This window comes from Sycon ciliatum, chromosome 6 (genome assembly GCF_964019385.1).
Source record: "Sycon ciliatum chromosome 6, ocSycCili1.1, whole genome shotgun sequence".
Lineage (NCBI taxonomy): Eukaryota > Metazoa > Porifera > Calcarea > Leucosolenida > Sycettidae > Sycon > Sycon ciliatum.
Genome location: NC_088648.1, coordinates 7,290,881 through 7,304,695, shown reverse-complemented (window position 1 = coordinate 7,304,695; position 13,815 = coordinate 7,290,881). Strand labels below are relative to the sequence as shown.

The 13,815-nt window shown below is 34.2% G+C and overlaps 1 protein-coding gene across 2 annotated transcripts in view; it reads left to right on the top strand.

Moving 5' to 3' along the window:
- Nucleotides 1-13,815, top strand: part of LOC135819263 (transmembrane protein 245-like) — a 29,598-nt gene that overhangs the window by 10,620 nt on the left and 5,163 nt on the right. The window contains exons 10-12 of one of the 2 annotated variants that reach the window (XM_065332438.1): nucleotides 2,407-2,520; nucleotides 12,179-12,301; nucleotides 12,990-13,129. In XM_065332438.1, coding sequence (XP_065188510.1) covers nucleotides 2,407-2,520; nucleotides 12,179-12,301; nucleotides 12,990-13,129 — 377 coding nt within the window. The remainder of the gene's footprint in view (nucleotides 1-2,406; nucleotides 2,521-12,178; nucleotides 12,302-12,989; nucleotides 13,130-13,815) is intronic. The other variant, XM_065332437.1, reaches the window with a different exon arrangement.

Here is a 13,815-nt window from a genome sequence, read left to right as displayed (position 1 = left end):
GTGGGCCATGCATTACTGTGGGCCATGCATTACTGTGGTCCATGCATTACTGTGGTCCATGCATTACTATGGTCCATGCATTACTGTGGTCCATGCATTACTGTGGTCCATGCATAACTGTGGTTCATGCATCACTGTGGTTCATGCATTACTGTGGGCCATGCATTACTGTGGGCCATGCATTACTGTGGGCCATGCATTACTGTGGGCCATGCATTACTGTGGGCCATGCATTACTGTGGTCCAAGCATTACTGTGGGCCATGCATTACTGTGGTCCAAGCATTACTGTGGTCCATGCATTACTTTGGTCCATGCATTACTGTGGGCCATGCATTACTGTGGTCCATGCATTACTGTGGTCCATGCATTACTGTGGTCCATGCATTACTGTGTTCCATGCATTACTGTGGGCCATGCATTACTGTGGTCCATGCATTACTGTGGTCCATGCATACTGTGGGCCATGCATACTGTGGTCCATGCATTACTGTGGGCCACGCATTACTGTGGTCCATGCATTACTGTGGTCCATGCATTACTGTGGTCCATGCATTACTGTGTTCCATGCATTACTGTGGTCCATGCATTACTGTGGGCCATGCATTACTGTTGTCCATGCATTACTGTGGGCCATGCATTATTTTGGGCCATGCATTACTGTGGTCCATGCATTACTGTGGTCCATGCATTACTGTGGTCCATGCATTACTGTGGGCCATGCATTACTGTGGTCCATGCATTACTGTGGTCCATGCATTACTGTGTGTTGCGGTATCTACATGACTATACTTGTATAAGGACAGTACTGGCCAGAGCCTGTTAAAGGGGAAGTTAAGGCAAAAATCAACATTTCACCAGTTGTAGTCTTCGGGGTGCTGAGCCGAATGGTCTTGGTCCGAGAAAGCTGAGACGCTCCCTTCCTACTTGAATCCCAATCGAACTCGCGCACTTCCACCGAAACTGGGTGACTGCGCCCTACGAGATGGGGATTTGTATGCAAAATGTCACTAAAAGCGCCATTTCGTTCTTATAAAAGCACGGATGACCGCGATTGGCCCATATGTTGTAGTCTTTTGGACGCTGAGTCGACTGGTTTCGGTCCGAAAAGGCTGCGATGCAGCGTTCGCCCCTAATTCCCAATCGAACATGGTTGAACAAGCGGTCACGTGCTCCTGGGTGCCAAAATCACCTGGTCACCACGCCAGCAGGCGACAACTTTCACACCAAGGTTCAACTCGAGTGACAGGACTGCACCCAAAAAAGGTCAAAACAGGCTGTAAGTTGTACCCTGCAGGCACGGTGACCAGGTGACTGGTGTACGCAGGAGCACGTGACCGCTTGTTCAACCATGTTCGATTGGGAATTAGGGGCGAACGCTGCATCGCAGCCTTTTCGGACCGAAACCAGTCGACTCAGCGTCCAAAAGACTACAACATATGGGCCAATCGCGGTCATCAGTGCTTTTATAAGAACGAAATGGCGCTTTTAGTGACATTTTGCATACAAATCCCCATCTCGTAGGGCGCAGTCACCCGGTTTCGGTGGAAGTGCGCGAGTTCGATTGGGATTCAAGTAGGAAGGGAGCGTCTCAGCTTTCTCGGACCAAGACCATTCGACTCAGCACCCCGAAGACTACAACTGGTGAAATTTTAATTTTTGCCTTAACTGCCCCTTTAAATCCAAACTCGAGAGTAATACCGTGTCGGCCGCTACACACCTCTACAACTTCACAAACACACACACTCGTCTGTGCACGTGAACGCGGCGCTACTTTATTCTTTGAGGTTGAATTTCTCTGACCAGAACTGAACTTATTTTTGTCATGGCATCTGTCAATCGGAAGCGGAAAGGTGGTTCTTGACCAGGGAGTTGTACGACTCCTTGTTCTTGACCTGCCCGGTACGCGCACACGTCGAATTTTTTATTTTTTATTTATTTATTTTTATCTGTTAATCGATGTATATATTTTGTTCTCAGCTCTTTGACTGAGTATTTGATTGAGAAGCAAGTAATTGAGAGGTTGTTATTTGACCAATCAACATAGGCTTTCAAAACATGTTGTTAAAGTGTTGATGTTTCTCCTTGCAGTGCATGTTGTTGTAATCCTATAAATACACTGTTCATGTGAGACTAGGCTGGAGGGCAAGTTATCCGCATCCGTAGGAACACCACCACCCTCTGTGGATCAAGGCACAGATGCAGCTCCTAAAGCCAGGGAAGTCAAGCTGGCTCCAATACCGTGGCCTAGGCATAATGCCTAGAAAGGACTTACTCAAACTTGGTCTTAGATTGGATCGTGTGTAATGTTCCCTGGGGTTACTTCTGTATCTGTTTAACTTCTGGTTTGTCTTTCTGTTTGGGTGTGTTGTGTGTGTGTGTGTGTGCATGTGCTGTATTATGGTAGAGTGTGGTTGGGTGTAGTAATGTGAGTGGACTGAGTGCCAGTGAAGTGTCTTCTCAGATCAACATGACATCAGTATTTACTACCGTCAGTAGCAATATGGGAACATTGCATACGGTAAGTGACCACTTTTATTTATTATTCTTTTTTTCGTTTTGGAAGGTATGGCTGGTGCGGCCATGGCCGTACCAGTGTTTGCCAATTCCAGCTTCATGGATTGTCCGTGTATGATCAATTATATGGAAAGCACTGAACAACTATCCTCGTCAGGGGTTGGTCTCCCTTTTCTAGGGGGGGGGGGGGGGGGGGTGGAGGATTGCACGACTGCATATGTGTATGATGGTTGGTACATGTTATTCATGGTAATTATGTGCTTGCTGAACCTAGGTCCAACATTTTTAGTCGGGGGGGGGGGGGCACGTGCGCCCTGACCCATTGCGGCTACACGGCTGCTCGTTGCGGAGTCTCTCTCTCTCTCTCTCTCTCTCTCTCTCTCTCTCTCCCTGTCTCTCTCTCTCTCTCACTCACTCTCTCCTAAACTGTTCTCTGTGCCCAGTAAGAACTACTCTGCTAACTACATGCAATGGACATGTATCTGTCAATATCGGCATGTCATAGTGTAACTGGAACAGCCAGGTGCAATTCAGCATAGTGCTAGAGATTCATCCTCCCGTGAATCAAAGCCGGGCCTGGGTAAATGATCGGCCCTGCAGTCGGCCTGGGCCCGTAGCACCCCTCAGGAGCTGGCTCCGGGCCTGGAAGGATAGAAGCCTGTATTCAGCTTTTGTTCTCCGACTCGAAATACAACAACAGCAAGAGTACAGTTTTCAAGATGCACCGTCGGCCTATAAGCCTAGCAGTTAGCTTTAGTGTTGTCATACGTGTAAGCAGTGAGTGGACACAAAGGTTATACTCAGAGTAGTGTTCACATACATAGAAATACCTGATTTGAATAGAAATACCTGATTTGAATAGAAATACCTGATTTGAATAGAAATACCTGATTTGAATAGAAATACCTGATTTGAATAGAAATACCTGATTTCAATAGAAATACCTGATTTGAATAGAAATACCTGATTTCAATAGAAATACCTGATTTGAATAGAAATACCTGATTTCAATAGAAATACCTGATTTGAATAGAAATACCTGATTTGAATAGAAGTACCTGATTTGAATAGAAATACCTGATTTGAATAGAAATACCTGATTTGAATAGAAATACCTGATTTGAATAGAAATACCTGATTTAAATAGAAATACCTGATTTGAATAGAAATACCTGATTTGAATAGAAATACCTGATTTGAATAGAAATACCTGATTTGAATAGAAATACCTGATTTGAATAGAAATACCTGATTTGAATAGAAATACCTGATTTAAATAGAAATACCTGATTTAAATAGAAATACCTGATTTGAATAGAAATACCTGATTTGAATAGAAATACCTGATTTGAATAGAAATACCTGATTTGAATAGAAATACCTGATTTGAATAGAAATACCTGATTTGAATAGAAATACCTGATTTGAATAGAAATACCTGATTTGAATAGAAATACCTGATTTGAATAGAAATACCTGATTTGAATAGAAATACCTGATTTCAATAGAAATACCTGATTTGAATAGAAATACCTGATTTGAATAGAAATACCTGATTTAAATAGAAATACCTGATTTGAATAGAAATACCTGATTTAAATAGAAATACCTGATTTGAATAGAAATACCTGATTTGAATAGAAATACCTGATTTGAATAGAAATACCTGATTTGAATAGAAATACCTGATTTGAATAGAAATACCTGATTTGAATAGAAATACCTGATTTGAATAGAAATACCTGATTTGAATAGAAATACCTGATTTGAATAGAAATACCTGATTTGAATAGAAATACCTGATTTGAATAGAAATACCTGATTTGAATAGAAATACCTGATTTGAATAGAAATACCTGATTTAAATAGAAATACCTGATTTCAATAGAAATACCTGATTTGAATAGAAATACCTGATTTGAATAGAAATACCTGATTTGAATAGAAATACCTGATTTGAATAGAAATACCTGATTTGAATAGAAATACCTGATTTAAATAGAAATACCTGATTTCAATAGAAATACCTGATTTCAATAGAAATACCTGATTTGAATAGAAATACCTGATTTGAATAGAAATACCTGATTTGAATAGAAATACCTGATTTGAATAGAAATACCTGATTTCAATAGAAATACCTGATTTGAATAGAAATACCTGATTTGAATAGAAATACCTGATTTAAATAGAAATACCTGATTTGAATAGAAATACCTGATTTAAATAGAAATACCTGATTTGAATAGAAATACCTGATTTGAATAGAAATACCTGATTTGAATAGAAATACCTGATTTGAATAGAAATACCTGATTTGAATAGAAATACCTGATTTGAATAGAAATACCTGATTTGAATAGAAATACCTGATTTGAATAGAAATACCTGATTTGAATAGAAATACCTGATTTGAATAGAAATACCTGATTTGAATAGAAATACCTGATTTAAATAGAAATACCTGATTTAAATAGAAATACCTGATTTGAATAGAAATACCTGATTTGAATAGAAATACCTGATTTCAATAGAAATACCTGATTTCAATAGAAATACCTGATTTGAATAGAAATACCTGATTTAAATAGAAATACCTGATTTCAATAGAAATACCTGATTTGAATAGAAATACCTGATTTGAATAGAAATACCTGATTTGAATAGAAATACCTGATTTGAATAGAAATACCTGATTTGAATAGAAATACCTGATTTCAATAGAAATACCTGATTTGAATAGAAATACCTGATTTGAATAGAAATACCTGATTTGAATAGAAATACCTGATTTGAATAGAAATGCCTGATTTGAATAGAAATGCCTGATTTAAATAGAAATGCCTGATTTGAATAGAAATACCTGATTTGAATAGAAATACCTGATTTGAATAGAAATACCTGATTTGAATAGAAATACCTGATTTAAATAGAAATACCTGATTTGAATAGAAATACCTGATTTGTATAGAAATACCTGATTTGAATAGAAATACCTGATTTGAATAGAAATACCTGATTTGAATAGAAATACCTGATTTGAATAGAAATACCTGATTTTAATAGAAATACCTGATTTCAATAGAAATACCTGATTTGAATAGAAATACCTGGCTTGAATAGAAATACCTGATTTGAATAGAAATACCTGATTTGAATAGAAATACCTGATTTGAATAGAAATACCTGATTTGAATAGAAATACCTGATTTGAATAGAAATACCTGATTTAAATAGAAATACCTGATTTGAATAGAAATACCTGATTTAAATAGAAATACCTGATTTGAATAGAAATACCTGATTTGAATAGAAATACCTGATTTGAATAGAAATACCTGATTTGAATAGAAATACCTGATTTGAATAGAAATACCTGATTTGAATAGAAATACCTGATTTAAATAGAAATACCTGATTTGAATAGAAATACCTGATTTAAATAGAAATACCTGATTTGAATAGAAATACCTGATTTGAATAGAAATACCTGATTTGAATAGAAATACCTGATTTGAATAGAAATACCTGATTTGAATAGAAATACCTGATTTGAATAGAAATACCTGATTTGAATAGAAATACCTGATTTGAATAGAAATACCTGATTTGAATAGAAATACCTGATTTGAATAGAAATACCTGATTTGAATAGAAATACCTGATTTGAATAGAAATACCTGATTTAAATAGAAATACCTGATTTCAATAGAAATACCTGATTTGAATAGAAATACCTGATTTGAATAGAAATACCTGATTTGAATAGAAATACCTGATTTGAATAGAAATACCTGATTTGAATAGAAATACCTGATTTAAATAGAAATACCTGATTTGAATAGAAATACCTGATTTGAATAGAAATACCTGATTTGAATAGAAATACCTGATTTGAATAGAAATACCGGATTTGAATAGAAATACCTGATTTGAATAGAAATACCTGATTTCAATAGAAATACCTGATTTCAATAGAAATACCTGATTTGAATAGAAATACCTGATTTGAATAGAAATACCTGATTTGAATAGAAATGCCTGATTTGAATAGAAATGCCTGATTTAAATAGAAATGCCTGATTTGAATAGAAATACCTGATTTGAATAGAAATACCTGATTTGAATAGAAATACCTGATTTGAATAGAAATACCTGATTTAAATAGAAATACCTGATTTGAATAGAAATACCTGATTTGTATAGAAATACCTGATTTGAATAGAAATACCTGATTTGAATAGAAATACCTGATTTGAATAGAAATACCTGATTTGAATAGAAATACCTGATTTGAATAGAAATACCTGATTTCAATAGAAATACCTGATTTCAATAGAAATACCTGATTTGAATAGAAATACCTGGCTTGAATAGAAATACCTGATTTGAATAGAAATACCTGATTTGAATAGAAATACCTGATTTGAATAGAAATACCTGATTTGAATAGAAATACCTGATTTGAATAGAAATACCTGATTTAAATAGAAATACCTGATTTGAATAGAAATACCTGATTTAAATAGAAATACCTGATTTGAATAGAAATACCTGATTTGAATAGAAATACCTGATTTGAATAGAAATACCTGATTTGAATAGAAATACCTGATTTGAATAGAAATACCTGATTTGAATAGAAATACCTGATTTGAATAGAAATACCTGATTTGAATAGAAATACCTGATTTAAATAGAAATACCTGATTTCAATAGAAATACCTGATTTGAATAGAAATACCTGATTTGAATAGAAATACCTGATTTCAATAGAAATACCTGATTTGAATAGAAATACCTGATTTGAATAGAAATACCTGATTTAAATAGAAATACCTGATTTCAATAGAAATACCTGATTTGAATAGAAATACCTGATTTGAATAGAAATACCTGATTTGAATAGAAATACCTGATTTGAATAGAAATACCTGATTTCAATAGAAATACCTGATTTCAATAGAAATACCTGATTTGAATAGAAATACCTGATTTGAATAGAAATACCTGATTTGAATAGAAATACCTGATTTGAATAGAAATGCCTGATTTGAATAGAAATGCCTGATTTAAATAGAAATGCCTGATTTGAATAGAAATACCTGATTTGAATAGAAATACCTGATTTGAATAGAAATACCTGATTTGAATAGAAATACCTGATTTAAATAGAAATACCTGATTTGAATAGAAATACCTGATTTGTATAGAAATACCTGATTTGAATAGAAATACCTGATTTGAATAGAAATACCTGATTTGAATAGAAATACCTGATTTGAATAGAAATACCTGATTTGAATAGAAATACCTGATTTCAATAGAAATACCTGATTTGAATAGAAATACCTGGCTTGAATAGAAATACCTGATTTGAATAGAAATACCTGATTTGAATAGAAATACCTGATTTGAATAGAAATACCTGATTTGAATAGAAATACCTGATTTGAATAGAAATACCTGATTTGAATAGAAATACCTGATTTGAATAGAAATACCTGATTTGAATAGAAATACCTGATTTGAATAGAAATACCTGATTTGAATAGAAATACCTGATTTGAATAGAAATACCTGATTTGAATAGAAATACCTGATTTGAATAGAAATACCTGATTTGAATAGAAATACCTGATTTGAATAGAAATACCTGATTTGAATAGAAATACCTGATTTGAATAGAAATACCTGATTTGAATAGAAATACCTGATTTGAATAGAAATACCTGATTTGAATAGAAATACCTGATTTAAATAGAAATACCTGATTTGAATAGAAATACCTGATTTGAATAGAAATACCTGATTTGAATAGAAATACCTGATTTGAATAGAAATACCTGATTTGAATAGAAATACCTGATTTGAATAGAAATACCTGATTTGAATAGAAATACCTGATTTGAATAGAAATACCTGATTTGAATAGAAATACCTGATTTGAATAGAAATACCTGATTTGAATAGAAATACCTGATTTAAATAGAAATACCTGATTTGAATAGAAATACCTGATTTGAATAGAAATACCTGATTTGAATAGAAATACCTGATTTGAATAGAAATACCTGATTTGAATAGAAATACCTGATTTGAATAGAAATACCTGATTTGAATAGAAATACCTGATTTGAATAGAAATACCTGATTTGAATAGAAATACCTGATTTGAATAGAAATACCTGATTTGAATAGAAATACCTGGCTTGAATAGAAATACCTGATTTGAATAGAAATACCTGATTTAAATAGAAATACCTGATTTGAATAGAAATACCTGATTTGAATAGAAATACCTGATTTGAATAGAAATACCTGATTTGAATAGAAATACCTGATTTAAATAGAAATACCTGATTTGAATAGAAATACCTGATTTGAATAGAAATACCTGATTTAAATAGAAATACCTGATTTGAATAGAAATACCTGATTTGAATAGAAATACCTGATTTGAATAGAAATACCTGATTTGAATAGAAATACCTGATTTGAATAGAAATACCTGATTTGAATAGAAATACCTGATTTGAATAGAAATACCTGATTTGAATAGAAATACCTGATTTGAATAGAAATACCTGATTTGAATAGAAATACCTGATTTGAATAGAAATACCTGATTTGAATAGAAATACCTGATTTGAATAGAAATACCTGATTTGAATAGAAATACCTGATTTGAATAGAAATACCTGATTTGAATAGAAATACCTGATTTGAATAGAAATACCTGATTTGAATAGAAATACCTGATTTGAATAGAAATACCTGATTTGAATAGAAATACCTGATTTGAATAGAAATACCTGATTTAAATAGAAATACCTGATTTAAATAGAAATACCTGATTTGAATAGAAATACCTGATTTCAATAGAAATACCTGATTTGAATAGAAATACCTGATTTGAATAGAAATACCTGATTTAAATAGAAATACCTGATTTGAATAGAAATACCTGATTTAAATAGAAATACCTGATTTGAATAGAAATACCTGATTTAAATAGAAATACCTGATTTGAATAGAAATACCTGATTTGAATAGAAATACCTGATTTGAATAGAAATACCTGATTTGAATAGAAATACCTGATTTGAATAGAAATACCTGATTTGAATAGAAATACCTGATTTGAATAGAAATACCTGATTTGAATAGAAATACCTGATTTGAATAGAAATACCTGATTTGAATAGAAATACCTGATTTGAATAGAAATACCTGATTTGAATAGAAATACCTGATTTGAATAGAAATACCTGATTTGAATAGAAATACCTGATTTGAATAGAAATACCTGATTTGAATAGAAATACCTGATTTGAATAGAAATACCTGATTTGAATAGAAATACCTGATTTGAATAGAAATACCTGATTTGAATAGAAATACCTGATTTGAATAGAAATACCTGATTTGAATAGAAATACCTGATTTGAATAGAAATACCTGATTTGAATAGAAATACCTGATTTGAATAGAAATACCTGATTTGAATAGAAATACCTGATTTGAATAGAAATACCTGATTTGAATAGAAATACCTGGTTTGAATAGAAATACCTGATTTAAATAGAAATACCTGATTTGAATAGAAATACCTGATTTGAATAGAAATACCTGATTTAAATAGAAATACCTGATTTGAATAGAAATACCTGATTTGAATAGAAATACCTGATTTGAATAGAAATACCTGATTTGAATAGAAATACCTGATTTGAATAGAAATACCTGATTTGAATAGAAATACCTGATTTGAATAGAAATACCTGATTTGAATAGAAATACCTGATTTGAATAGAAATACCTGATTTGAATAGAAATACCTGATTTGAATAGAAATACCTGATTTGAATAGAAATACCTGATTTGAATAGAAATACCTGATTTGAATAGAAATACCTGATTTGAATAGAAATACCTGATTTGAATAGAAATACCTGATTTGAATAGAAATACCTGATTTGAATAGAAATACCTGATTTGAATAGAAATACCTGATTTGAATAGAAATACCTGATTTGAATAGAAATACCTGATTTGAATAGAAATACCTGATTTGAATAGAAATACCTGATTTAAATAGAAATACCTGATTTGAATAGAAATACCTGATTTGAATAGAAATACCTGATTTGAATAGAAATACCTGATTTGAATAGAAATACCTGATTTGAATAGAAATACCTGATTTGAATAGAAATACCTGATTTGAATAGAAATACCTGATTTGAATAGAAATACCTGATTTGAATAGAAATACCTGATTTGAATAGAAATACCTGATTTGAATAGAAATACCTGATTTGAATAGAAATACCTGATTTGAATAGAAATACCTGATTTGAATAGAAATGCCTGATTTGAATAGAAATGCCTGATTTAAATAGAAATGCCTGATTTGAATAGAAATACCTGATTTGAATAGAAATACCTGATTTGAATAGAAATACCTGATTTGAATAGAAATACCTGATTTGAATAGAAATACCTGATTTAAATAGAAATACCTGATTTGAATAGAAATACCTGATTTGTATAGAAATACCTGATTTGAATAGAAATACCTGATTTGAATAGAAATACCTGATTTGAATAGAAATACCTGATTTGAATAGAAATACCTGATTTGAATAGAAATACCTGATTTGAATAGAAATACCTGATTTCAATAGAAATACCTGATTTCAATAGAAATACCTGGCTTGAATAGAAATACCTGATTTGAATAGAAATACCTGATTTGAATAGAAATACCTGATTTGAATAGAAATACCTGATTTGAATAGAAATACCTGATTTGAATAGAAATACCTGATTTGAATAGAAATACCTGATTTGAATAGAAATACCTGATTTGAATAGAAATACCTGATTTGAATAGAAATACCTGATTTGAATAGAAATACCTGATTTGAATAGAAATACCTGATTTGAATAGAAATACCTGATTTGAATAGAAATACCTGATTTGAATAGAAATACCTGATTTGAATAGAAATACCTGATTTGAATAGAAATACCTGATTTGAATAGAAATACCTGATTTGAATAGAAATACCTGATTTGAATAGAAATACCTGATTTGAATAGAAATACCTGATTTGAATAGAAATACCTGATTTGAATAGAAATACCTGATTTGAATAGAAATACCTGATTTGAATAGAAATACCTGATTTGAATAGAAATACCTGATTTGAATAGAAATACCTGATTTGAATAGAAATACCTGATTTGAATAGAAATACCTGATTTGAATAGAAATACCTGATTTGAATAGAAATACCTGATTTGAATAGAAATACCTGATTTGAATAGAAATACCTGATTTGAATAGAAATACCTGATTTGAATAGAAATACCTGATTTGAATAGAAATACCTGATTTGAATAGAAATACCTGATTTGAATAGAAATACCTGATTTGAATAGAAATACCTGATTTGAATAGAAATACCTGATTTGAATAGAAATACCTGGTTTGAATAGAAATACCTGATTTCAATAGAAGTCTAGCACTGCCATTGGCATCTGCAGGAATACGCTCGGCTTTTATACACGACATCACGGTAGACTATGAAAAGCAATAGGAATTTCTTCGTTGTCACGTCTCTGCTCTTTCTCTTGGTTATACTTACATACAGCTGCTTGACTCGGCGTGGGTGGTTGTCAAGAGCAACGCTAAACTACTGATGGGCGTGGTGACGGCGATACTCTCCGTCTTGCTGGACAGCGGCACAGCTGTGTTAAACCTGGCTGTGAGTGTTGTGAGTGCAGCTGTGTTCGATTACACGTTCTGGAACCTGGTTTGATCTCGACTGCCCAATGACCCAATCACAGCCATGTAAATGAGTAATTGAACAATGTCTTTTTTTTGTAAAGACTATCTTCAATTCCTCATTTACATGGCTGTAATTTGAAAAAACTCTCAATCACCTTCAGGAATTCTTGGAAAGAGATCACGTGTATACATCTTTGTGCGAATCAGTATTACACATTCCACGTTCATTTGCCGAATGGGCATTCTAGCGAAGAAGTCTTGTAAGAAAATGGTGCATGCTTCGTAGGGGACACACACACACACACACACACACACACACACACACACCTTTGGACCTTTGGAAAGCCCATCGCCGAAGGCGATGATAGCTATTAGGCGAGGCAGTAGTTCTTGTGTCGGCATAAATCATTCCGATGGCGAAAGTCGCGGCCGCAGACACAGACAAACACTCTTGGTTGGGGCTGGCTTGGTGGCTTCCGACGGCTACGCTCGCGCCAGTCCCTCCGGTCCTGAGCAAGGTGGTACCATTGCGCCTCCGGGATACCGGTCGCACTCAGGTCTGAAGCTGCCACATCTCTCCAACGACGCTTGGGTCCATGGCGTGTGTGTGTGTGTGTGTGTGTGTGTGTGTGTGTGTGTGTGTGTGTGTGTGTGTGTACTGTGCACTATTGCAGGTGATATTCCTGACTTCCCTGATGTACTTGCTGGCTGCATCTGACCGTCAGTACATACCACTGACATGGCTGACTAGTCTAATGCCTCCGGAGGCTGGTGCAAAGTCACAAGCTGTTACCTCAGTATCCAATGCAGTTCAGTAAGTAATCTATGTGTTGTAGCGTAGTAGTACTGCAGGAAAACATTCTCCACACATTGTATACACTGTGTCATGTGTACATGTGCTGATAAACTAACTGCTCAGTCCATACACGATAGTAGCATAGACTCTTTTGCAATGTGAACTTAGCCTTGGTATGTGCCAGCTGCCTGCATTGCTGTGGGACATGCTTGCGGCTGAGCAATTGCGACTCACGCTTACGACCCATACATTGCATAGGAAAATACCTTTTTGACTGAATGGCACCGCAAGTGGTGGTTTGACATAGAGGACCCATTTCCATGCTCAGTCTAATAGCCTCTGGGATTGTCTGCGTGAGAACGAGTGTTGCTAAACAATAGCTTTCCGGTTGTGACAGCATGTACGCCTTGCCACTGTCGGTTGCACGAAGTCACCGTTCACTTCTGCTAATTTGTTATACATGTAGTAGTCCCGGTGGAACCCCTCTCTCTCTCTCTCTCTCTCTCTCTCTACTCTAGTACGGACATTCTAGTAACACGAAGTACCCTGACTGTCATCAAGAGTACATTACCCCCTCTAGAGTGTGCGCTACTCCAGTCTATGGGGTCAGCAATAGAAGTACTTCACATCATCTGACAACACACACACACGCTGCCTGCAACATACATGTACCTACAGGTTTTTTTTATGCATGCCTGCTTTGC